We start from the raw sequence: 21,067 nt of genomic DNA on the forward strand, positions 1-21,067 counted from the left end.
TCTGAGTTGATTGAACCAACTCAAATCAGCTGTTCTGGAACCGAAAACTCAGAGTTTCCCATCTCAGGGTAAATCAACTCTGAGTTCAGGGTTAGACTCAGAGTTTGTTAAACCTCCTTCCTGAAACGGGCCCCAGGAGACAAACTGCAGTCTCCAGTGTTTCATTCATACCTGTTGTACTCTCAACTATTCATTCTGACCTCCTCCGTAAAAGCTTCTGTGGTCGTATAACACACCACTCAACTCCTGTCTTTGCTACTGAGCGAGGACAGTCACTATACAAACAACTGAACAACCGATGCAGTTTTTTTCCCCTCCTGATAGATGTAAATGAATTTGGGTCAATAATGCACCAGAGACAATGCAGCTACTGTCTGAGCAACTAGCTAAATGCTGTCTTGTAATTAACTCATGCAAAAGCAGCAGATGTGATTTACAGACATCCTTATTTGTGGGAACACAGTTAAGAGGAGAAATAACATTGTTAAACTGAATTATTATTATTGTCAACTTAGTTAACAGGACATAAAAAACAAAAAAAAAAACAGCCCTGCATTAAAACAATGCAGCATCCTGCATTGGTGGGGGGGGGGTTGTCTATTGGGGGTTGCCTTGTTTAAGTTTGAATAAAAGATTAATGCATTTCAAGGTTTATCAGTTGCCAAAGCACTTCACATTCAGGAAAAGTTATGATGGCAGCAATTTTATCTTTCGTCGCAACAATCGCAAGGTAAACAATACTGTATTCCCGTGACAAAGTAATCCACCAGGAATGTGCACTTGCGCATATTTTATTGGTTCAACACAGCGGCCTGCCAGGTGACATTGCATTGGGATGCAGCAAAAGTCCAGCCAGGTTCAACTTTATTGCTGGATGATTCTGCATCATTTTGCCAGATCTCCCCTGCGCTGTGTCAACGAGTCCCATTCACAATGAATAGCAGCCTATCGCTGTCCCAGCCTTCAAGTCCATGTGGTTTGTATGGACTCTGTATTGTTCCAGAGTCAATACACTTAACCACCTGCTTTCAGTGCTCTCCTGGAATCGGTATTACATGTTTCCCCCCATAAACGGGATGAAATCTAACATGGAACGAGTTAATATGGATAAGCAACAGAATAAATGAAGCAATGACCCAGCTTTAGAACGCATTTAACTCACTGATTGAGAGCCATCTCCCGTTTTCAAACAGGTTAGAATACATGCCCTGTCGCTACCTTGCTGTGAGAAGAGTAGCCCCTATTTTTGACCTCTTTAACTGTGTCTTAAGTGAGTTTTGTCATAAAGAACCAGGCTTGATATTTGCAAGATGCCTTGCCAAATATATCACGGTCACGTATCGCATTGCTCTTTATAAATGTTGCTGAGTTTGATCTGCTATTTTTTTTTCATTTATTGCAATAACATATGGAACAATTGCAGTTACATCTTTCTTTAGTTGAAATTTCTGTTAACTGTCATGCAAACTGTCTTTTTTTTTCTCCCTTTCTGTTGGTTTTTAAATGAAATTTCCATCATTCTAGATAGTTATTAGTAACCTCAAGTTTCAACCTCTCAAGCTAGTTTGAACCAAGTGGTAAATGAACAAATGCCTATTTATGTGTCAGATGTGGATGAGAAATAGAGAGAGAGAGAGAGAGAGAGAGAGAGAGAGAGAGAGAGAACACCTGAATCAAAACATTCATGATTTTTGATGACAAACTGCATCTTGTAACTTGTGACATTAACTCCTCTTCCAGTGTGCTTACTGTTGCGTGTCAATTTCGTTCAGGGAATGGGACACGGCTTAGACGAATTGTCTTGTGGTCAGTGCGAGCCATTAGGATACTCTCCATGCTGCAGTGCTTAAGCCCATGTCTATCCACCTTGAGCCTGAGCTCAACAGCGGCAACAAATCACTATAAAAAGAACCCATTATTTATAGTCCGTTACTTGACAGGGCCGGTCCTACTTATCTTTCAGGGTGCAGTCCCCAGGCCCTCTCCCTCGCATTTTTAGCATTGTCAGAGCTCCTGTCGGCGCAATCTTTCATCATTGCACCAAGCAGCACCAACATTTCTCTGAATATCAATGACAGTGTGGAAATAATCAGGGCAGCCTACACAGAGGTACCACTGACTGGAACACATCCGCAAAATGTTTTAAATTAGGGCTTATATGGAAGAAAATAATTACCTTTTCAACTTCTCTTTTTCTCTTTCTTGTGGAACGAACATGATTCAGTTGTGTATCTTGTTGTGCGCCTATTTGAGTGGACACATCTCAACCCCTTTATTACACACAAACCAACAACAAAACCTAAATTCACAGTTTGGCTTTTATAGTTTTAAAAGCCTTGATTTAGTGGGAGGCTATTCTTCATCTTCCACAACTTGCACTCCCTCAACATTTGCTTGTTTAAGCACTCTGGAAGTCCTCTTTCCTATTTAGTAAGAGTTGTCTAAGCAATTAACTTGTATCAAGAGACTGCTAGCACTATAATTTGACTCTGCAGTGCTGTAGGGCATTGCTATTGTGCAATTAATGTACATTAATTGAGGTGACATTTGGCAGTGTCTAGTTGAAGTTTGGTTTATTGAAATGAACTTGGGGAATAGTAGTTTTTTTTCCTCCTCCTTCCTCTGTCATCAGAGGACCTGGCTCTGTTGTCACTGAAATAGTGATTTTTAAGCTGTAATTAGTGTGGAGGAGGAGACCTCAGTATGCATATTGATTTCTCACTGGTGGAAATGCCAGAGAAACACGGAGGACATGAAAACATGGATCCAGACTGATTGATCTAGTAACATCCAATCTCATTGCATTGTTTGAGGTCTTCTTTCATATACAGTATTTTACAATTGGGCTATCAGCATATATATATATATATATATATATATATATATATATATATATATATATATATATATATATATATATATATATATATATAGACAGACACACACACACACAGTGGGGAGAACAAGTATTTGATACACTGCCGATTTTGCAGGTTTTCCCACTTACAAAGCATGTAGAGGTCTGTAATTTTTACAGAGATCATACGTTTCCTGTAGTTCTTGACCAGGTTTGCACACACTGCAGCAGGGATTTTGGCCCACTCCTCCATACAGACCTTCTCCAGATCCTTCAGGTTTTGGGGCTGTCGCTGGGCAATACGGACTTTCAGCTCCCTCCAAAGATTTTCTATTGGGTTCAGGTCTGGAGACTGGCTAGGCCACTCCAGGACCTTGAGATGCTTCTTACGGAGCTAGTTGCCCTGGCTGTGTGTTTTGGGTCGTTGTCATGCTGGAAGACCCAGCCACGACCCATCTTCAATACTCTTACTGAGGGAAGGAGGTTGTTGGCCAAGATCTCGCAATACATGGCCCCATCCATCCTCCCCTCAATACGGTGCAGTCGTCCTGTCCCCTTTGCAGAAAAGCATCCCCAAAGAATGATGTTTCCACCTCTATGCTTCACGGTTGGGATGGTGTTCTTGGGGTTGTACTCAACCTTCTTCTTCCTTCAAACACGGCGAGTGGAGTTTAGACCAAAAAGCTCTATTTTTGTCTCATCAGACCACATGACCTTCTCCCATTCCTCCTCTGGATCATCCAGATGGACATTGGCAAACTTCAGATGGGCCTGGACATGCGCTGGCTTGAGCAGGGGGACCTTGCGTGTGCTGCAGGATTTTAATCCATGACGGCGTAGTGTGTTACTAATGGTTTTCTTTGAGACTGTGGTCCCAGCTCTCTTCAGGTCATTGACCAGGTCCTGCCGTGTAGTTCTGGGCTGATCCCTCACCTTCCTCATGATCATTGATGCCCCACGAGGTGAGATCTTGCATGGAGCCCTAGACCGAGGGAGCTTGACCGTCATCTTGAACTTCAACAGTTGTTGCCTTCTCACCAAGCTGCTTGCCTATTGTCCTGTAGTCCATCCCAGTCTTGGGCAGGTCTACAATTTTATCCCTGATGACCTTATACAGCTCTCTGGTCTTGGCCATTGTGGAGAGGTTGGAGTCTGTTTGAATGTGTGGACAGGTGTCTTTTATACAGGTAACGAGTTCAAACAGGTGCAGTTAATACAGGTAATGAGTGGAGAACAGGAGGGGTTCTTAAAGAAAAACTAACTGGTCTGTGAGAGCTGGAATTCTTACTGGTTGGTAGGTGATCAAATACTTATGTCATGCAATAAAATGCAAATTAAGGATTTAAAAATCATACAATGTGATTTTCTGGACCAGAAAAATATATATATACCTATCTATTTAGGGAAAGTTGTTCCAAGCAGCATTCCCCTGGGTTTGTAGTTTAGCGTTTCATGAGAGAATCACTGGATAACAGACTTTTCACTGATCTTAGATTTTCAAATTATTGTAATAGAGCAGAGCAGTTATGTCGCTGTGTGCATTTACATGCACATGGGTAAACAGGTTACAGTCAGCTTTCTCCAGCAAGCTGATTTGTTTTATTTTTTTGAAACGTCATGTAAACCAGAAATCTGGTATCAGTAATAGAGGTAGGGGATTAGAGATTTTGCCAGGTAGAATTCTCCTGGAGAAAGCTAATGTCTTGTTCATGTATACCGGGTTCAAATGACAAAGACTTCAAACAGGGCCCGCTGTAACAGAAATGCTGCAGGATCAAAGGAAAAATCATCACACATAGCAATGCATTCTTGTTTTAAAATGTTCTTATTAAAAACCTCACCTTCCTCATGATCATTGATGCCCTCACGAGGTGAGATCTTGCATGGAGCCCCAGACCGAGGGAGCTTGACCGTCATCTTGAACTTCAACAGTTGCTGCCTTCTCACCAAGCTGCTTGCCTATTGTCCTGTAGTCCATCCCAGTCTTGGGCAGGTCTACAATTTTATCCCTGATGACCTTATACAGCTCTTCTGGTCTTGGCCATTGTGGAGAGGTTGGAGTCTGTTTGAATGTGTGACAGGTGTCTTTTATACAGGTAACGAGTTCAAACAGGTGCAGTTAATACAGGTAATGAGTGGAGAACAGGAGGGGTTCTTAAAGAAAAACTAACAGGTCTGTGAGAGCTGGAATTCTTACTGGTTGGTAGGTGATCAAATACTTATGTCATGCAATAAAATGCAAATTAAGGATTTAAAAATCATACAATGTGATTTTCTGACCAGAAAATATATATATACCTATCTATTTAGGGAAAGTTGTTCCAAGCAGCATTCCCTGGGTTTGTAGTTTAGCTGCTTTCATGAGAGAATCACTGGATAACAGACTTTTTCACTGATCTTAGATTTTCAAATTATTGTAATAGAGCAGAGCAGTTATAGTCGCTGTGTGCATTTACATGCACATGGGTAAACAGGTTACAGTCAGCTTTCTCCAGCAAGCTGATTTTTTTTATTTTTTGAAACGTCATGTAAACCAGAAATCTGGTATCAGTAATAGAGGTAGGGGATTAGAGATTTTGCCAGGTAGAATTCTCCTGGAGAAAGCTAATGTCTTGTTCATGTATACCGGGTTCAAATGACAAAGACTTCAAACAGGGCCCGCTGTAACAGAAATGCTGCAGGATCAAAGGAAAAATCATCACACATAGCAATGCATTCTTGTTTTAAAATGTTCTTATTAAAAACCTCACCTTCCTCATGATCATTGATGCCCCACGAGGTGAGATCTTGCATGGAGCCCTAGACCGAGGGAGCTTGACCGTCATCTTGAACTTCAACAGTTGTTGCCTTCTCACCAAGCTGCTTGCCTATTGTCCTGTAGTCCATCCCAGTCTTGGGCAGGTCTACAATTTTATCCCTGATGACCTTATACAGCTCTCTGGTCTTGGCCATTGTGGAGAGGTTGGAGTCTGTTTGAATGTGTGGACAGGTGTCTTTTATACAGGTAACGAGTTCAAACAGGTGCAGTTAATACAGGTAATGAGTGGAGAACAGGAGGGGTTCTTAAAGAAAAACTAACAGGTCTGTGAGAGCTGGAATTCTTACTGGTTGGTAGGTGATCAAATACTTATGTCATGCAATAAAATGCAAATTAAGGATTTAAAAATCATACAATGTGATTTTCTGGACCAGAAAAATATATATATACCTATCTATTTAGGGAAAGTTGTTCCAAGCAGCATTCCCCTGGGTTTGTAGTTTAGCGTTTCATGAGAGAATCACTGGATAACAGACTTTTCACTGATCTTAGATTTTCAAATTATTGTAATAGAGCAGAGCAGTTATGTCGCTGTGTGCATTTACATGCACATGGGTAAACAGGTTACAGTCAGCTTTCTCCAGCAAGCTGATTTGTTTTATTTTTTGAAACGTCATGTAAACCAGAAATCTGGTATCAGTAATAGAGGTAGGGGATTAGAGATTTTGCCAGGTAGAATTCTCCTGGAGAAAGCTAATGTCTTGTTCATGTATACCGGGTTCAAATGACAAAGACTTCAAACAGGGCCCGCTGTAACAGAAATGCTGCAGGATCAAAGGAAAAATCATCACACATAGCAATGCATTCTTGTTTTAAAATGTTCTTATTAAAAAGTCTAGAAGTCTAGGTAAGTCCGTTTCCACTGCTAAACATTTGACTATTTGTGAACTTCGGACCCACTGTTGCTGAAAGAACAAACTGCACTGTGCCCACGCAGAGCATGTCCTTTTCACTGCACCGTCAGTGTCAGTCCAAGTGTTCTTACAATAAAAAGTATATTGTGAAGTCATGGCTCCAAGTCAGGGGTAGAGGAGAAATGTGATTACTGATGTGCTACATGCAAAGGCAGATTTTACAGTTACCCAGTCTCTTTTATGCATGTCAGTTTACTCACCCTTCTTATGGAAGTTGCATTAGATGTTATGTACTGACGTTACGTCACTGCATTTAGATTTGCAGCTTTTCCACATTACCCTTTTGATGATGATGATGATGATGATGATAATAATAATGGTGATTAAGTGGGATATCAGGAGAGTGTTTGTTTGATGGGCTTTAAAAAAAATATATAAGGCTGCAAGGCCACAGGGTTGAGAGTTGTAGATTCTCAACAAATGATCAATCATACATCATGCTTCTAATGAACTCTTGTGTTTGTGTGTCATGCAGGCGAGTTGTGACCATGCGCTGCCTGGCTGCTCGGGTGAACTACAAGACCCTCATCGTTATCTGTGCCCTCTTTACACTCATCACTGTGCTGCTGTGGAACCGCTGCTCCAGTGACACCTCCCTACGCTTCCTTCCCCGTGCTGCCTTAGTGGCTCCAAGTCCCAAGGTGGGTGATGCTAGCATCAGCAGCCAGCAACACCCTCCACAACCTCCAGAGCCCCCGCCTGTTGTTGGGGTTGTCACAGGAATCAAGTATGAAGAAATCGACTGTCTGATCAATGATGAATCTACAATCAAAGGCCGGCGGGAGGGCGGCGAGATATACCTGCCCTTCAGCTGGATGGAAAAATACTTTGAAGTGTACGGCAAAGTGGTGCAGTACGACGGCTACGATCGGTTTGAGTTCCAGCACAGCTATTCAAAGGTTTACGCACAGCGTGAGCCCTACCACCCCAATGGAGTCTTCATGTCATTTGAGGGATACAATGTGGAGGTCCGCGACCGTGTCAAGTGTATAAGTGGAGTGGAAGGTAAGAGAAGGGGGGTGTCAGTGTGCAGGCATTTTTTCCTGTAGTAACACAAGATACAGGAGCATAAAATAACAGCAAATACACAGTCAATTTACGACAAACATGCAGCACATTTATTAGGTATATTTCACATTATAGTTTGATATGTATTTGATTTTAAACTTTGATTCTTTTTAGGTGTTTAATAAACACTTTGTCAAAGAGAAATATATGATTTGTTTAATGAGGTTTATTCCAGCAAAGTATTGCATCGTAAATTCTCATAATTGATCTGTGAGGAAGTGAATCAAGACTTGATTAAAAAGATAGATCAGATTTCAAAACCACCTAATCAATCTCTGCCACCCATTCCCAAATGCTATTAGCCTTTCTTGAACACGATCAAATGTGATTTGTGTGGAGTCAATTTAAAAATGTATCTTTTCTTCACTTAGACACAGTCAGCACTTTGTATAGATATCTTGCTGCTGGATGTCTGTTAAGTGAGTGTATCCCTCCCTGTTCCTTCACACTTTGAGTCCATCCTCAAAGTAGTTTTCTCTTCAAGGTTCCTTTTAAAATAATTACCAGGAAGGATCAATAGCTCATTTTAAAAGGCTATTAGTTCAAACCACATTGTCATCAATATAGTTCCATGCTCCACTCACTTGAAGAAGTGACCCTGTATACTTGCCTGAAATTACAAAATAGATATTCATTATTAATCTTTTAATTGCCAGATAGCTAGAGCCACCAGTAAAAAAAAAAAAAAAAAAGAAACACCATCACACCAGAAACTCAAAATGTAGGGGTTTGTTTTAAGTCCCCCAAAACGTTCCTTCCAAATTTAAACATGTCAGTGTTATCAGTGAAAATGACTGAAGTAGAAGAGTCGTAGATATTTGGCCACAGTCCTTAAGGCCCTGACACACCAGGCACACGGCAAAGAATTAGTGGCAATGAAGGCCGACTACGGGCAACCACCACGTTAGAGCTGTCAATCTTCCTCTATAATACCATTCAAATTTTTTTTTTTTTTTTTTTTTTAAATATTCAAATAATATTTAAATATTAAATGCTCAAATGCAGCTGTTATTAATATGTACTACACTACTCAGGCTTATGCATTGTCAATGCCACTATAAGCATGTGGTTATTGTTACATGTTCTGTCCACTAGAGGGACTTCTAACATTAGCCTGGCTAGAGCCTTTTATTTAGAGAGTGTGGCCAACTCAAATCATGGGCGCCATATTGGATACCAACGTCAGATGACTCTACAGTGTAACCCTACGGGGCGAATATGCTATCTTGAAATAAATCGCTTATTTTCACCATAAACGGGCATATACATGTTATTATCAATGTTTGTCAATATGTAAAAGGCCCTTACGGAAATATTCCAGTGTATATTTACCTTCTATATCGTAAATGGGCCTCTAAAAAAGGCCCATGTAGTGAGTGACCAGTCGCCTAATAAGTCTCTGAGCAGTGTTTACCATTCTAATGTCCGCTAGCATAGTACAGGCTAACTATAGCCAGTTAGCTTTCTGTGTAACGTAACAAAACCCCACCCATCTCAGAGGAGCAAAGCTGATGGTACAAAAGGTGCACTAATGCCACAGGTCTTATGTTGACAACGTGGAAACGCCGAAGGCAGTCATAATATTTACCTAGCAGGCTAAGCTAACGCTGTTGTGCTAACGTTAGCAAACGGTGGCGTAGCGTTAGCTAGCTAGCTGTCTAAACTTGTGAAAAGCCGAACAACATCCCCGTTCAAGCTGTGTTTCACTTTCCCTCCAATATTGTTATGAACATAATAAAGACAACTGGGCTCGGTCGAGACCAAAAGCCATATGACAAGATCACAAGCATTTAGGTACATGAATCAGAATCAGAAAGGGTTTTATTGCCAAGTACGTTTTTTAACACATACAAGGAATTTGTTTTGGTGTTGTTGGTGCACGTCACACATTCTTTAGATTGAATATTAAACAATATAAGTATAGGTACAAACAATATAAGTATAAGTATATTTACACAGTATGTATTAAGTTAAAAATAAAGAATAAATAAAGATATAAATAAAAAATAAAGAGCAAAGAGCATTACAGTAGAGAGAGAACAGTGGCATGACGGTGGAGAGTCAGGGTGGTTTCTGGGCCTTGTTAATAAGGATAGTGGCGGAGGGGAAAAAGCTGTTCATGTGACGTGAGGTTTTGGTCCTGATGGACCTCAGCCTCCTGCCAGAGGGGAGTGGCTCAAAGAGTTTGTGTCCGGGGTGGGAGGGGTCGGCCACAATCTTTCCAGCACGCTTCAGAGTCCTGGTGGCGTATAGGTCCTGAAGCGGCGGCAGATTGCAGCCAATCACCTTCTCTGCTGACCGAATGACACGCTGCAGTCTGCCCTTGTCCTTGGCAGTGCTAGCAGCGTACCAGATGGTGATGGAGGATGTGAGGATGGACTCAATGATGGCTGTGTAGAAGTGCACCATCATTGTCTTTGGCAGGTTGAATTTCTTCTGCCGCCGCAGGAAGTACATCCTCTGTTGTGCTTTCTTCACGAGAGAGCTGATGTTCAGCTCCCACTTGAGGTCCTGGGAGATGGTAGTTCCCAGGAAGCGGAAAGACTCCACAGTGTCAATTGTGGAGCCACAGAGGGTGATGGGGGCAGGTGGGGCTGGGTTCTTCCTGAAGTCCACAACCATCTCCACTGTCTTTAGAGCGTTGAGCTCTAGATTGTTTTGCTTGCACCAGGTCACCAGGTGGTCAGCTGGATGAGTCCGATGAGGGAGGTGTCGTCCGCAAACTTCAGAAGCTTGACAGACTGGTGACTGGAGGTGCAGCTGTTGGTGTACAGGGAGAAGAGCAGGGGGGGAAAGAACACAGCCCTGAGGGGATCCGGTGCTGATGGTCTGTGAGTCGCAGACGTGTTTCCCCAGCTTCACATGCTGCTTCCTGTCAGACAGGAAGTCAGTGATCCACCTGCAGATGGAGTCAGGCACATGGAGTGCTAGCGAAAAAGCTAACGCTAGCATAAGGCTAACTTCAAACTTCATTCAATTTCTTAAGCAGTGTTAGAACATTTTTGACAGCATGGTACACATTAACAATGGTATTACTATATCTGTCCTATGTAATTTGTTATCATATTAAAGAGAGAAATTGACATTTACCTCCCACAATAATGAACAGCTCCCATACTTTTCGCCTTTTTGGTTCACGGGGGGACTTGTGAAATCTTTTGCTGCTTCCCTGTCTTTCATTGCAGCCAAACGCGCAACAGTTGGGCATTTCTTCAGTGATTTATGTCATTTTTTAAATAATTTCATTAAATTTTTCCACTATTCCCTGCACTGTGTCAGTGGGAATCAGATGAATGTTGGTATCCAACATGGAGTCCACGAAACACGTGACCACCTCGGAACCAATCGCATAACGGGATAGCTCAGAACATTCGATTCCCTAGTTGGCCACACTCTCTAAATAAAGGGCTCTAAGCCTGGCTAAAGGCCTGGCCTTGAAGGGGACCTACGTCATGGCGCATTGCATGCAACTTTGTTTACATTCATTTTCCACCACGAGTACACAGCAACAAACACAAATCAACAGAACTCTGTAATGAAACATTATCTAACAAGTGTATTAAAGCTGCTCTGTTGTAAGGGCTAATGGTGCTCGGTTAGCACAATAACATCATGTTTGAAAGTACAGCCGAAACGATTTGTCATAAACTAAGTGACAAACGATGCTATCGGCATTGATAACTAAGCCAAACTGTGCTGTCACTATTATTTAAGTGATTTATTAGCAACCTGTTTCTTGCAGATTGTCATATTACTGAGAATACATCTATTAGAAGGTAATATATGAAGTTGAAGCTAACTCTGACAGCTGTAGGGCAGCTAACATAAACTTTAGCTTTCTCCATGAAGCTCCCAGCTAAGCTAACGTTACTATAACTCGCAACGCAGTTAGGAAACAAGAACGAGCTAACTAATGTTAACATAAGCACTTTGGCTCGGTGGATGTCCATTTTAAAGTCATGTCAAAACTATTTCCATTCCGATTTCCAGCCGCAGCCTGTCACTCCCCCCTGTACTAACGTTACTCGGTACGTAACGTTAGCTTAGATATCACAATGCCTGTGTTTCTCACTCCCGCTTACTTATTTTTATAAGACGTGACATGAGTGACACATGCAGGTGGGCCAAGGCAAGAAGAGGGAGATTAGCTATCGTTAGCCAACATATTTATAAAAACTCACATTCGAATAGTAATTTCAGCATTCGAATAGTATTGCTTCTTTTACTATTCAAATTATACTCGACTTTCGGTATTCGTTCCAACAGCCCTACACTATGTACATTATGCGCCTGCATAACGAAATAACTCTCCATGCCAGCAGGTGGCTGTAATCTATTTGTCATTCAAAAAGGGAAACCAGATAAACAAACCTTGATGATACATACAACAAAAAATCAGCCAGCTGCAGCACAGATCCAACTCTGCTTCACTCCCTGCCGAGATGACAGCGGACACTGGGAGATGGCAAACCAGATTGTCCATCTGTCATCCGTTCTCTAGGCAAAGAAGTCTCTCTGCAGTGGGGAGCAAGGTACCTGACTAGCTAGTCTATATCCTTCGCGTTCCACTTCCGGGATTGCCCCGGTGCTGCAGGAAATTCCGCCGGATGCATGTATTTTCTGTTTCCTTCCGCTTTCTTTGTGTTGGAATTTTAAACAGTGGATTTATGAGGACTATTGTTGACTGCTCCTCAGATCACTGCATGGTAAATGGAGACAGCTAGCTAGACTATCTGTCCAATCTGAGTTTTCTCGCATGACTATTAGTTTTAGCAGCTCTGTGTGGAGTTTAGCACCCCACCTTGATGATTCGGATTGGTTTAAAGAAATGCCATTAAACCATCCTCCCATCCCCGAATGCTTTGTGGAGTAGCCAGACTCTCCTTCAGCACGCTTTGGAGGAGGGTCTGGCAAAGCGAGACTACTGACTGAGTATATGAATGAAACCTTAAGTTGTTACATCTTACTAATTTAGTGGCCGGACAGTCGGCTGGCTAATTAGCTACTTGCTAAGGGGCTCAGTTCTCAGTCTAGCACCAACCACAGTGCAGAGGGAGAGATGAAGAGAGGTCTACAGTCTCTTTTAGATATTTACCTGCCTTTCTGTTCATTACACAAACATACTGTGTGTGTGTGTGTGTGTGTGTGTGTGTGTGTGTATATATATCTATCTATCTATCTATCTATATATATATCAAAAATCTGCAAGAAGTATTTGTGTAAATCTGCTATACACTCTTTCAGAGGCTGTAATACTCGCATGGATGCAGAGAATGCCAAATTATGAGACAGGTCAGAAAGCCCGGTAACACATTCGGTCGATTAGTAGTCGATATGTAAGGGAGGGAACATATATAGCAGGGAACGTATATCGCAGGAAATAGGTCAGACTGGAATCTAGCCAAATCTGTTAGTACCTCAGGGCTGAGGAGCGGTGAGCCCAGTTATTCTCACCCTCTCATTTCCTCTAGACCATTTCTTTTAGTCCAACACAGAGAAAACACATCTACACTCCTATATATATATTTATATATATATATATATATATATATATATATATATATATATATATATATACACACACACATACACAATTTAACAAGGTCCATTAATTAAGCCCAAAGGTCTTTTAGCACTCCACACGCCCAAGCATACACACCTCTCCTGAACTTAGCATATTTTTATAGGTGAAAATAGCAGTTCATTAATTAGCCTGTCACAGTCCAATTTACCACAGGGCTTAAACAAGGTCATGGGAGCATTTCACTCCCAACAGACCTTGCTACCCATGGTAAAGTTATTTAACAGAATCCTCAGCAATGTTCATTAAATGTCGTGATGGTCCTTTTACATAACTCTGGCCTCTCCCATACTCTGTTGGGATGTAACTTGTGTCAGGAGTCGAGGCATTTGACACAAACCCAGAATGTACTGATATCTCAATCTCAAGCAGTCACTCGCTTCTTTAAACTGTAATACTATTGGGATGAAAAAACTTTAAATTGAGAGCATTTCAGATACATTAGTCTGAAATTCACAACCAGTCACTGAATACAAAAGTATGCTCTCAAGGTTTTTATTATTAGAAAGGGTCATAAAAACGCAGCACTTTTATATGCCATTACTTCTACTATATCACATCTCCTGTAGGGCTTGTGGTTTTATAGCAGAGGATTCGAAATTGAGGTCTTACTTTTCTTTGTTGCGGTACAGCCTCCATCAGACAAAGAACAAAAGTTGAGAATAATGAAGCTCCAGCAGCCGGAGCACTACCATTAGTGGAAGTAGTTAATCCTCTCTAACAACACCCTCTTAAATTATGCGTTTTTTGTGTCTCATTTTTCTTTGAACCATCTTTATCTTCAAACTAAACATTTGCACAAACCCATGCACACAGTCCTAAAACACATCTTCTAACCTTTTAAGTGCTTAATAAAACACACATACTCTCACTTACACTCTCGGTGCAAACACATACATGACATGCGATCTCTCTTAACGCAACACCTGCACATGGTCAACCTACTGACCAAGATGGATGCAGCGCTTTCTAGTGAAGACAGAAGTGGGATGAATAGTCTCTGAATCCAGGACACTGTTGCCAACTGTTGTGGTTACAGCTAGGTTGCAATGACTATAAAACACAAATTAATTTAATTTAAATAGATGCAATATAGCAAAATAAATATAGTATTATTCCCCCAAAGTGTTTCATAAAGTACCTAGCTGGATCACCCAGCCATAATGCAAACGTTAAGCTACATTAAGCTGTTTTTGGCAGAAAGACTACAAAAAACCTTATAGAAACAGTTCTGAAGACTTAGTTGGGTCTTAATTCTCAGCACAACAATCAACCCTTTCACATGACACATTAGTCATTTAGTTTAATAATATTGTTTAATGGAGCTATAATGTCTGCCAACCTTCATCCAGATGTTAGTCTTGCTGACCTAACTAAAGGTTAAAAGAAAAGAAAAGCTTGCATAACAATAAGATGGTCTAGCACTTCTGCTGCTATATTAACTTCAGTAGGCTTAGAGCCTTCAGATTTTTAGAAAAGTCTGCTCTCTGGAGTCATGAAAATATGTGGAGGCTTAACAGTCAATTCCACATGGATTACTTAGTGCTATTCAGTGAGTAGCACAGCGTTACAGTGTTAGGATTTTGACAGTCATTTGACTTAAGTTGTCAAGGGAGACGCCAGTAACAAGACAAGCATGGAGAAAAGTCAGGCAAGGGATTGGAGAGTGTTTTTGAGTGGGAATGTATGAGAGTGTATATATCAAATATATCACTTCTCAATCAGAAGTGTTTGTGATGACTTTACTGTTTAAATGTAATATGTGGCATCGGTCCATGCTGTGTACGCGTCCCTTTAAAAATTAACATTAAAATGGGGCATAAATTAATGCCCCACCAGTAATGTGAAAATGCATATTTCAGATACATAACTTAGATATGTTTTCCATGAAGCAGGCTACCTTGTGATTGTTGCTAACAGGATTTCAACCATGCGTATTGCACCAGTAACACTCTATCCACATAGGGACTTTCAGTGACAATGTCAGGGAACATTAAATAATAGGTTTTCCCTGACATAGACAAACAATAGCCCGTAATAACTTGTAATTTATTTGAGGACACATTTGAGCACTTTGTTGTCTCTGTTTATAAAAAAAAAAAACAAAAAACAGATCCAAAGTTAAAATGGGCCAACACATGCAATGGCTATGCATGCAGCACAACTTCAGCTCTGTCTGGCATGATACAAGAGTGCAGGGAGGAGGGACTGTCCACATACTTATTACTTATTGATATTCATCTTTATGTCACTTTGACTTCAGAAAGGAATATAAATCTATACAAACATGAAAAATCTTTGTGGATTAGAGTGAATCTATGTTGATGGGCTGTCCATATAGGCTCTCTGCAGTCGAAACACTGCAGGAAGCAGTTGGCAAATGTGCAAAATCTTTTACTTCTGCTCATCAGTGTGACTGCTACTCTACAGTTAGAAGAAGTTGATTGTTTTTGTGGAAAGGATTTGGTCTGTCTGAAATAACTCTTCACAGTAATGCACATACAGTAGGGCTGTACGTCCCAAAACGATTATTTTTTAAACGATTAATCTAGCGATTATTTTTTTTAGATTAGTCTACTAATCCAACGATTAATTTTTTTCAATTAGCGATTATTTTCCCATTGCTAACAATTTACACAAAACATATGTCAATAAGGTTCAAATCTCTATTTATTAAAATTGTTTAACACTGCACTGTTCAAGTACAATGAATTTATAGGGCAACCTGAAGCCAGATGTAGGCTATCAATCCAACAACAAAATAAAGTCACTTTCAGGAGGAATACAAAAATAAAAACTTAAAGTAAACCGAGCAAGTGCAAAAAGACTAGCCTGTATTTGCTTTTAACAGTAGTAGGTAAAATAATGAATAAGCTCTTGTTTAATATCCAAGATCTTCTCCCTTTTAATCATACAGTAAAAAAAGTGCAATTTTAGCAACCTATGAAATCAGTAAATCACTACAGAACAGCAAATATATTTTGTGCAAGATGCATCCTATTGGGGAAACGGCCCAAATGGCAATAAGGAAAGTACAACATAAGTGATCAGCTTTGTATGCAGTGGTGATTAGTTTGAAAGGAGGCACGTTATCACCCAGCCCTAACATGAGTATATTATGGTCTTCTCAGAAGGATGAGGTTTGGGCTGCACATGTGATCTCTCTGTCACAAGGTCTTTAAGTGAACTATCTGTTAATCAGAGTGATTCTCCTGCCTGAGCTATTTCTGGCTGTGTGAACAGGGAAGCTCGCCTCCGGTGAAATGCAGTAGATTAGCTTGAATTTAACCAGACCGTGCAATCATTTACCATAGCTGGTGGTGTGTTTTTTTTTTTTAGTTTTTATCTTTTTCTGCTTCTTTTTTTTTGTCTTCTGTGTTTGTGTTTATAAAATAGACCCAGATTAGAATCTTTGTAATTGCCATAGTCAGTCTCATCCAATTACTGGAAAGTCCTAAAATGTGTATGTTTAATATCAAAAATTAATTTAAGACCAGTTTTATTATGCCTCTGCTCCAACGACCGCAATGGCCAGAGGCATTATGTTTTCAGGTTGTCGGTATGTCTGTCCCATTCTTTTGAACGTGATATCTCAGGACCCCCTGGAGGAAATGTCTTGCAATTTGACACGGACGTCCCCTTGGACTCAAGGATGCACAGATGAGATTTTGAAAGTTCAAAGGTCAAGGTTCCTGTGACCTCACAAAACAAATGTTTTTTGAGCATAACTCAAGAATTCCTATGCTAATTATGCCAACATTTCGCACAAATGTCTAATAAAATAAAATGAGGAAGTGAAGACATTTTATATCCCAAAGGTCAACTTCACTGTGATCGGTCCGACACTGAATTGGTGACACTAGTCCTGAAACTGTGGTGATTGCACAGATCTTCTGTGCTGCCAGTTGAAGATGTGTATGAAACATCCACCTTTCACCAAATGTATTAAATAGCTTCAAAGTCTTCACTACATATATTATATGAGTCTGGACAGACATGTTTATAAACTGCAGCTTGACTGGTTCTATCAAATTCTAATTGATATGACTGGTGGTTATGAACTCAATGTGACACTGCAAAAACAATAAGCTGTTATGACCACTGCCATCTTAAAAAAAAAAGAAAAAAAAGAACGTTTGCTTGAAATAGACTGCAAAGAGCTTAAAACAAGATACACAAATTTCAAGACACTATAAAAGTAACAACCATAAAAAGACAACCAACCACAGAAGCTTCGTCTATGGGCTCTTGCCTATAAGGAGGTTATTGTCTCCATTCACTTAACACCATTGTCCTTATCCTCTTTCTCTACATTCCTCTTTTCCACCCAGGCGTGCCTCTGTCCACTCAGTGGGGGCCTCAGGGCTACTTCTACGCCATCCAGATTGCTCAGTATGGCTTAAGCCACTACAGCAAAAACCTGACGGAGCGCCCTCCCCACGTGGAGGTCTACGATACAGCCGAGGACCGAGACAGCCGGGCCAGCACAGCGCCCTGGAGTGTGCCGAAAGGTTGCGTCCTCAGCCGTGTCCTCGACAAGACCCGAGCTACCTCCGTGCGTCAGTTCAGTGCTCCAGGTATGTAAGCTTTCCGTGAGCCCAGATGGCCTCCGGGCAAAGAGCAAAATCTCCTGTTAGCTGTTGCTTTTGGAGGCTCGATATGCAACTACATCCTCAGGACAGGATGATGGTCTGCGGTGAGTCACCGCCACAGCACGAGAATACTGGCACACTGCGTTAGTTGACAGTGGACCCACCACATAATGACCGATTCCTGAAAATATATGATGATTAGAGAACCAGCAAATGCGGCATCACACACATCATCGTATTTTCTTCACTGAGTCAGACATTGTCACATTTATGCTGTCCAAATGCATTGTAAAACTTCCCGCTGATGCTACAGACAGAAACACATTTACTCAAAATTATTTTCACGAAAGACTCCCTTTTTTTTCTTCTTTTTTTTTTTTTTTACAGAGCATGAATATTAGTGGTTGAAATGATAACTGTCCACATTTTATCAGCTGGAGCCAATTAACCTTAATTCAGTTTGTTGGTCAAAGGACAGAAATAAATCTCAAGGCTGTTAGGTTAGTGTGCTCTTTGCAAACCATTGTACGTGCCATATGAGCTTTAGTGAAAGGTAGTTAACTTTTGCCTTTTTTGCTGTTCAGAAACACAGTATATGATATGATGTGACATATTTACTTTACAAAAAGGTAAATGGTGCATTTGTTTCTCACACAGCAGCAGGACAGCGTATGTTAGATTGAGTCTAAAACCAACAACATGTTCATTGTCATGAATATGCATGTCACCCAGGGCAACATTGATGTGGTTTTCGTTGTTTGTGGACAACAGTGGAAGTCTATGGCATAGAGAAATAAGGTAGATCAAGATTTGGCTACATAGTGTAGAATCAGGTTCAGTGTTGGTCTTTTTATGGTATTTCTTGACAAAAACATATATAGAATATCACCAGATTATTCCTACGAGCATATTATATAAATCATATTTATATTTTAGGCAAACTAACCTTATAGCCCTGGGTCAAGTTTTCCAGGATTCAGAGTTGTTTGTGCTGTCAGTGTGTGAAGCTAATGTTAGCTCACTCTGCTACAGTGGAGAGAGCACTCAGCAGTGCCATTTGGTGATCATCAGTCAGATATCATTAGCTTTAACATTAACAGAAGTGATGTATCTGTAATGTTATTAATATTATCAGAATGTAATATTAAACAAACCGTGTACATGTTTTAATCAACCCATTTTCAGTTTAGAATACATTAGAAGAGTTTATACCGTAAGATATGAATGTCTATGATGTGTCAGGCATTTACTTTTTTTTTTTTTTTGCGGGAATTGGTAAGATTTGAACATTGCAGTAAGAAACCTTATACATTATAATGTATCTGTTTAATTCTCTGTCAGTGCATAGTTTATAGGTCCATTGTAATAAAACTGACTGAAGGATGGCACTATCCAAGGACTCTAATTGAATCCACCTCACTCGCTTTGTATCAAGGTACTGAGGATGCTCAGACTATATAGTTGTTTATTGTGTGCAGCCTTCTCCCTTATGTATCTAAAAATGTGTCTCTAAAGAGAGAAAATATGAAGAAAAGACTGTCTCCCTCTTCACTCCTATTGTCCTTCTCATTGTGCTCCAAAGAGAATTGTATTCAGGGCAGCAGTATGTGTATATATTATTTGAAAGAGTGCAAGTTTTCAAATCACAAGTGCGAATTAAAGTTTAATCCGGTGACCGTGACCGTCACCAGCTATAATACCTGTATCTTTACCCAGCTGTTGTCAATTAATGTTAATTCTGTGAATGTGTGAAACAACAATCAATAAGTCTTGGCTGTTGCCTGGTTAATATTGTCTGCTCACTCTCTGCATGCTGGTATCGATAGATTTACGCTTTGCCAAAGCTGGTTTTGTGGAAGAAGTCGTCCCACTCTGCCTGAGCAGGCTGTCGTTTTGCTGTAGTTAAAAGAGCAACAGAGTGATGAATTTTCTTCTACATTAACAATCTGGGTGATCCCCTAACTTAAATTTCAGCCTAGTTTGCAGGTAGATCGGCAGTTGTCGTGTGAAATGCTAAATGACAGCTGGTGAACAGATTTGTTGGAATCTCCTAGTTAAACTATTAACCTTATTCCTTTTAAAGCTCTTGCTTCTCTTCCTTTATCTTTGATAAAAAATGTTAATGTGTGGTAAATTGGTCAATTTTTCAATAGAAAGCTCTTTCTCTAACTGAGTAGAGTTAGAAAAAAGGGACCCCCGAGGACCTCCACAACAAGCAATAGCAATATTTTCTATTAATGTAGAAACAATAAGTGTTTGATAATGTTTGTGATCTATTTAATACTATGTAGACCACGATTACAGACCTGTAGCTTCCTTCAAAAATTGTTTCAATTGAAAGGGCAATATTGGTCAGAAAAATTGCAATCAGATATTTTCCTTAAATATGTTCAGTCCGATGTCGAGATTGTGTTTTTTGATTGTGAATATCTCTGAGTGGTCTAATAATCTAAACTATGAATACAATCTGACTGTTTTTATTGTAATAGAGATTGGAAATCTGGCCTAGTTTTAAAGCTGTTAAATGACCACCAAGGCCACAAGATAGTTGGCAGTTATTTTTGGGTTTGGGATTAAGTCAGAATATTCAATAGATGGGTTACACTTGACTTGAAGGTATCTACATAAGAGTGACATGACACTATCATGAACATGTCATGAACATTATAAACAAGTCATAAACGTTTATGACATAACACTTCTTTTAGTAAGTGTCATTTGGTTTTTGTCATGACAAGTTAGGGTTAGGGTTCGGGTTCATGTGTCATGACAGTGTCATGTCACTCTTATGTAGATACCTTCAAGTAAGTGTTACCCAATATTTTTTATTTTAGTGCTGACTGTGAGCTGTCTTTATTCTCTTTTGATCTCCTGCTGATATTTCCAGGACACACACACACACTCTCTCTCTCTCTCTCTCTCTCTCTCTCTCTCTCTCTCTCTCAGTCTCTGTCCTTTGTTGAGCTGCTGCCTCTCCTAATTCCACCCTCTTCCTAATTCTTCTGCTTTCAACCTCTCATCATCAACAATTTCTTTTCATTTCACCGCTCTACACTTTTCTTTCTCTCTGCTCCTCGCTCACCGTGCCTTAGAGCATCAACTCGCCGTCATCAGCTCTCTTTCCTCGGCATCATCGTGTTTTCATCATCACTTCTCAGCCCTCCCTCGGCAGTCTTCATTCTCCATTAATCTTCCTCATCTATACCCTCAGATTTCAGTCAGTTTTCCACCTCTTTT

General features: G+C 40.4%; 1 protein-coding gene across 2 annotated transcripts in view; it reads left to right on the forward strand.

Moving 5' to 3' along the window:
* glceb (glucuronic acid epimerase b) overlaps nt 1-21,067 on the forward strand; it is a 61,655-nt gene that overhangs the window by 31,957 nt on the left and 8,631 nt on the right. For both annotated transcript variants that reach the window (XM_078273189.1, XM_078273105.1), the window contains 2 exons: nt 7,065-7,594; nt 17,570-17,815. In XM_078273189.1, coding sequence (XP_078129315.1) covers nt 7,078-7,594; nt 17,570-17,815 — 763 coding nt within the window. In that variant the 5' untranslated portion in view covers nt 7,065-7,077. The remainder of the gene's footprint in view (nt 1-7,064; nt 7,595-17,569; nt 17,816-21,067) is intronic.

Source organism: Sander vitreus, chromosome 1 (genome assembly GCF_031162955.1).
Source record: "Sander vitreus isolate 19-12246 chromosome 1, sanVit1, whole genome shotgun sequence".
Lineage (NCBI taxonomy): Eukaryota > Metazoa > Chordata > Actinopteri > Perciformes > Percidae > Sander > Sander vitreus.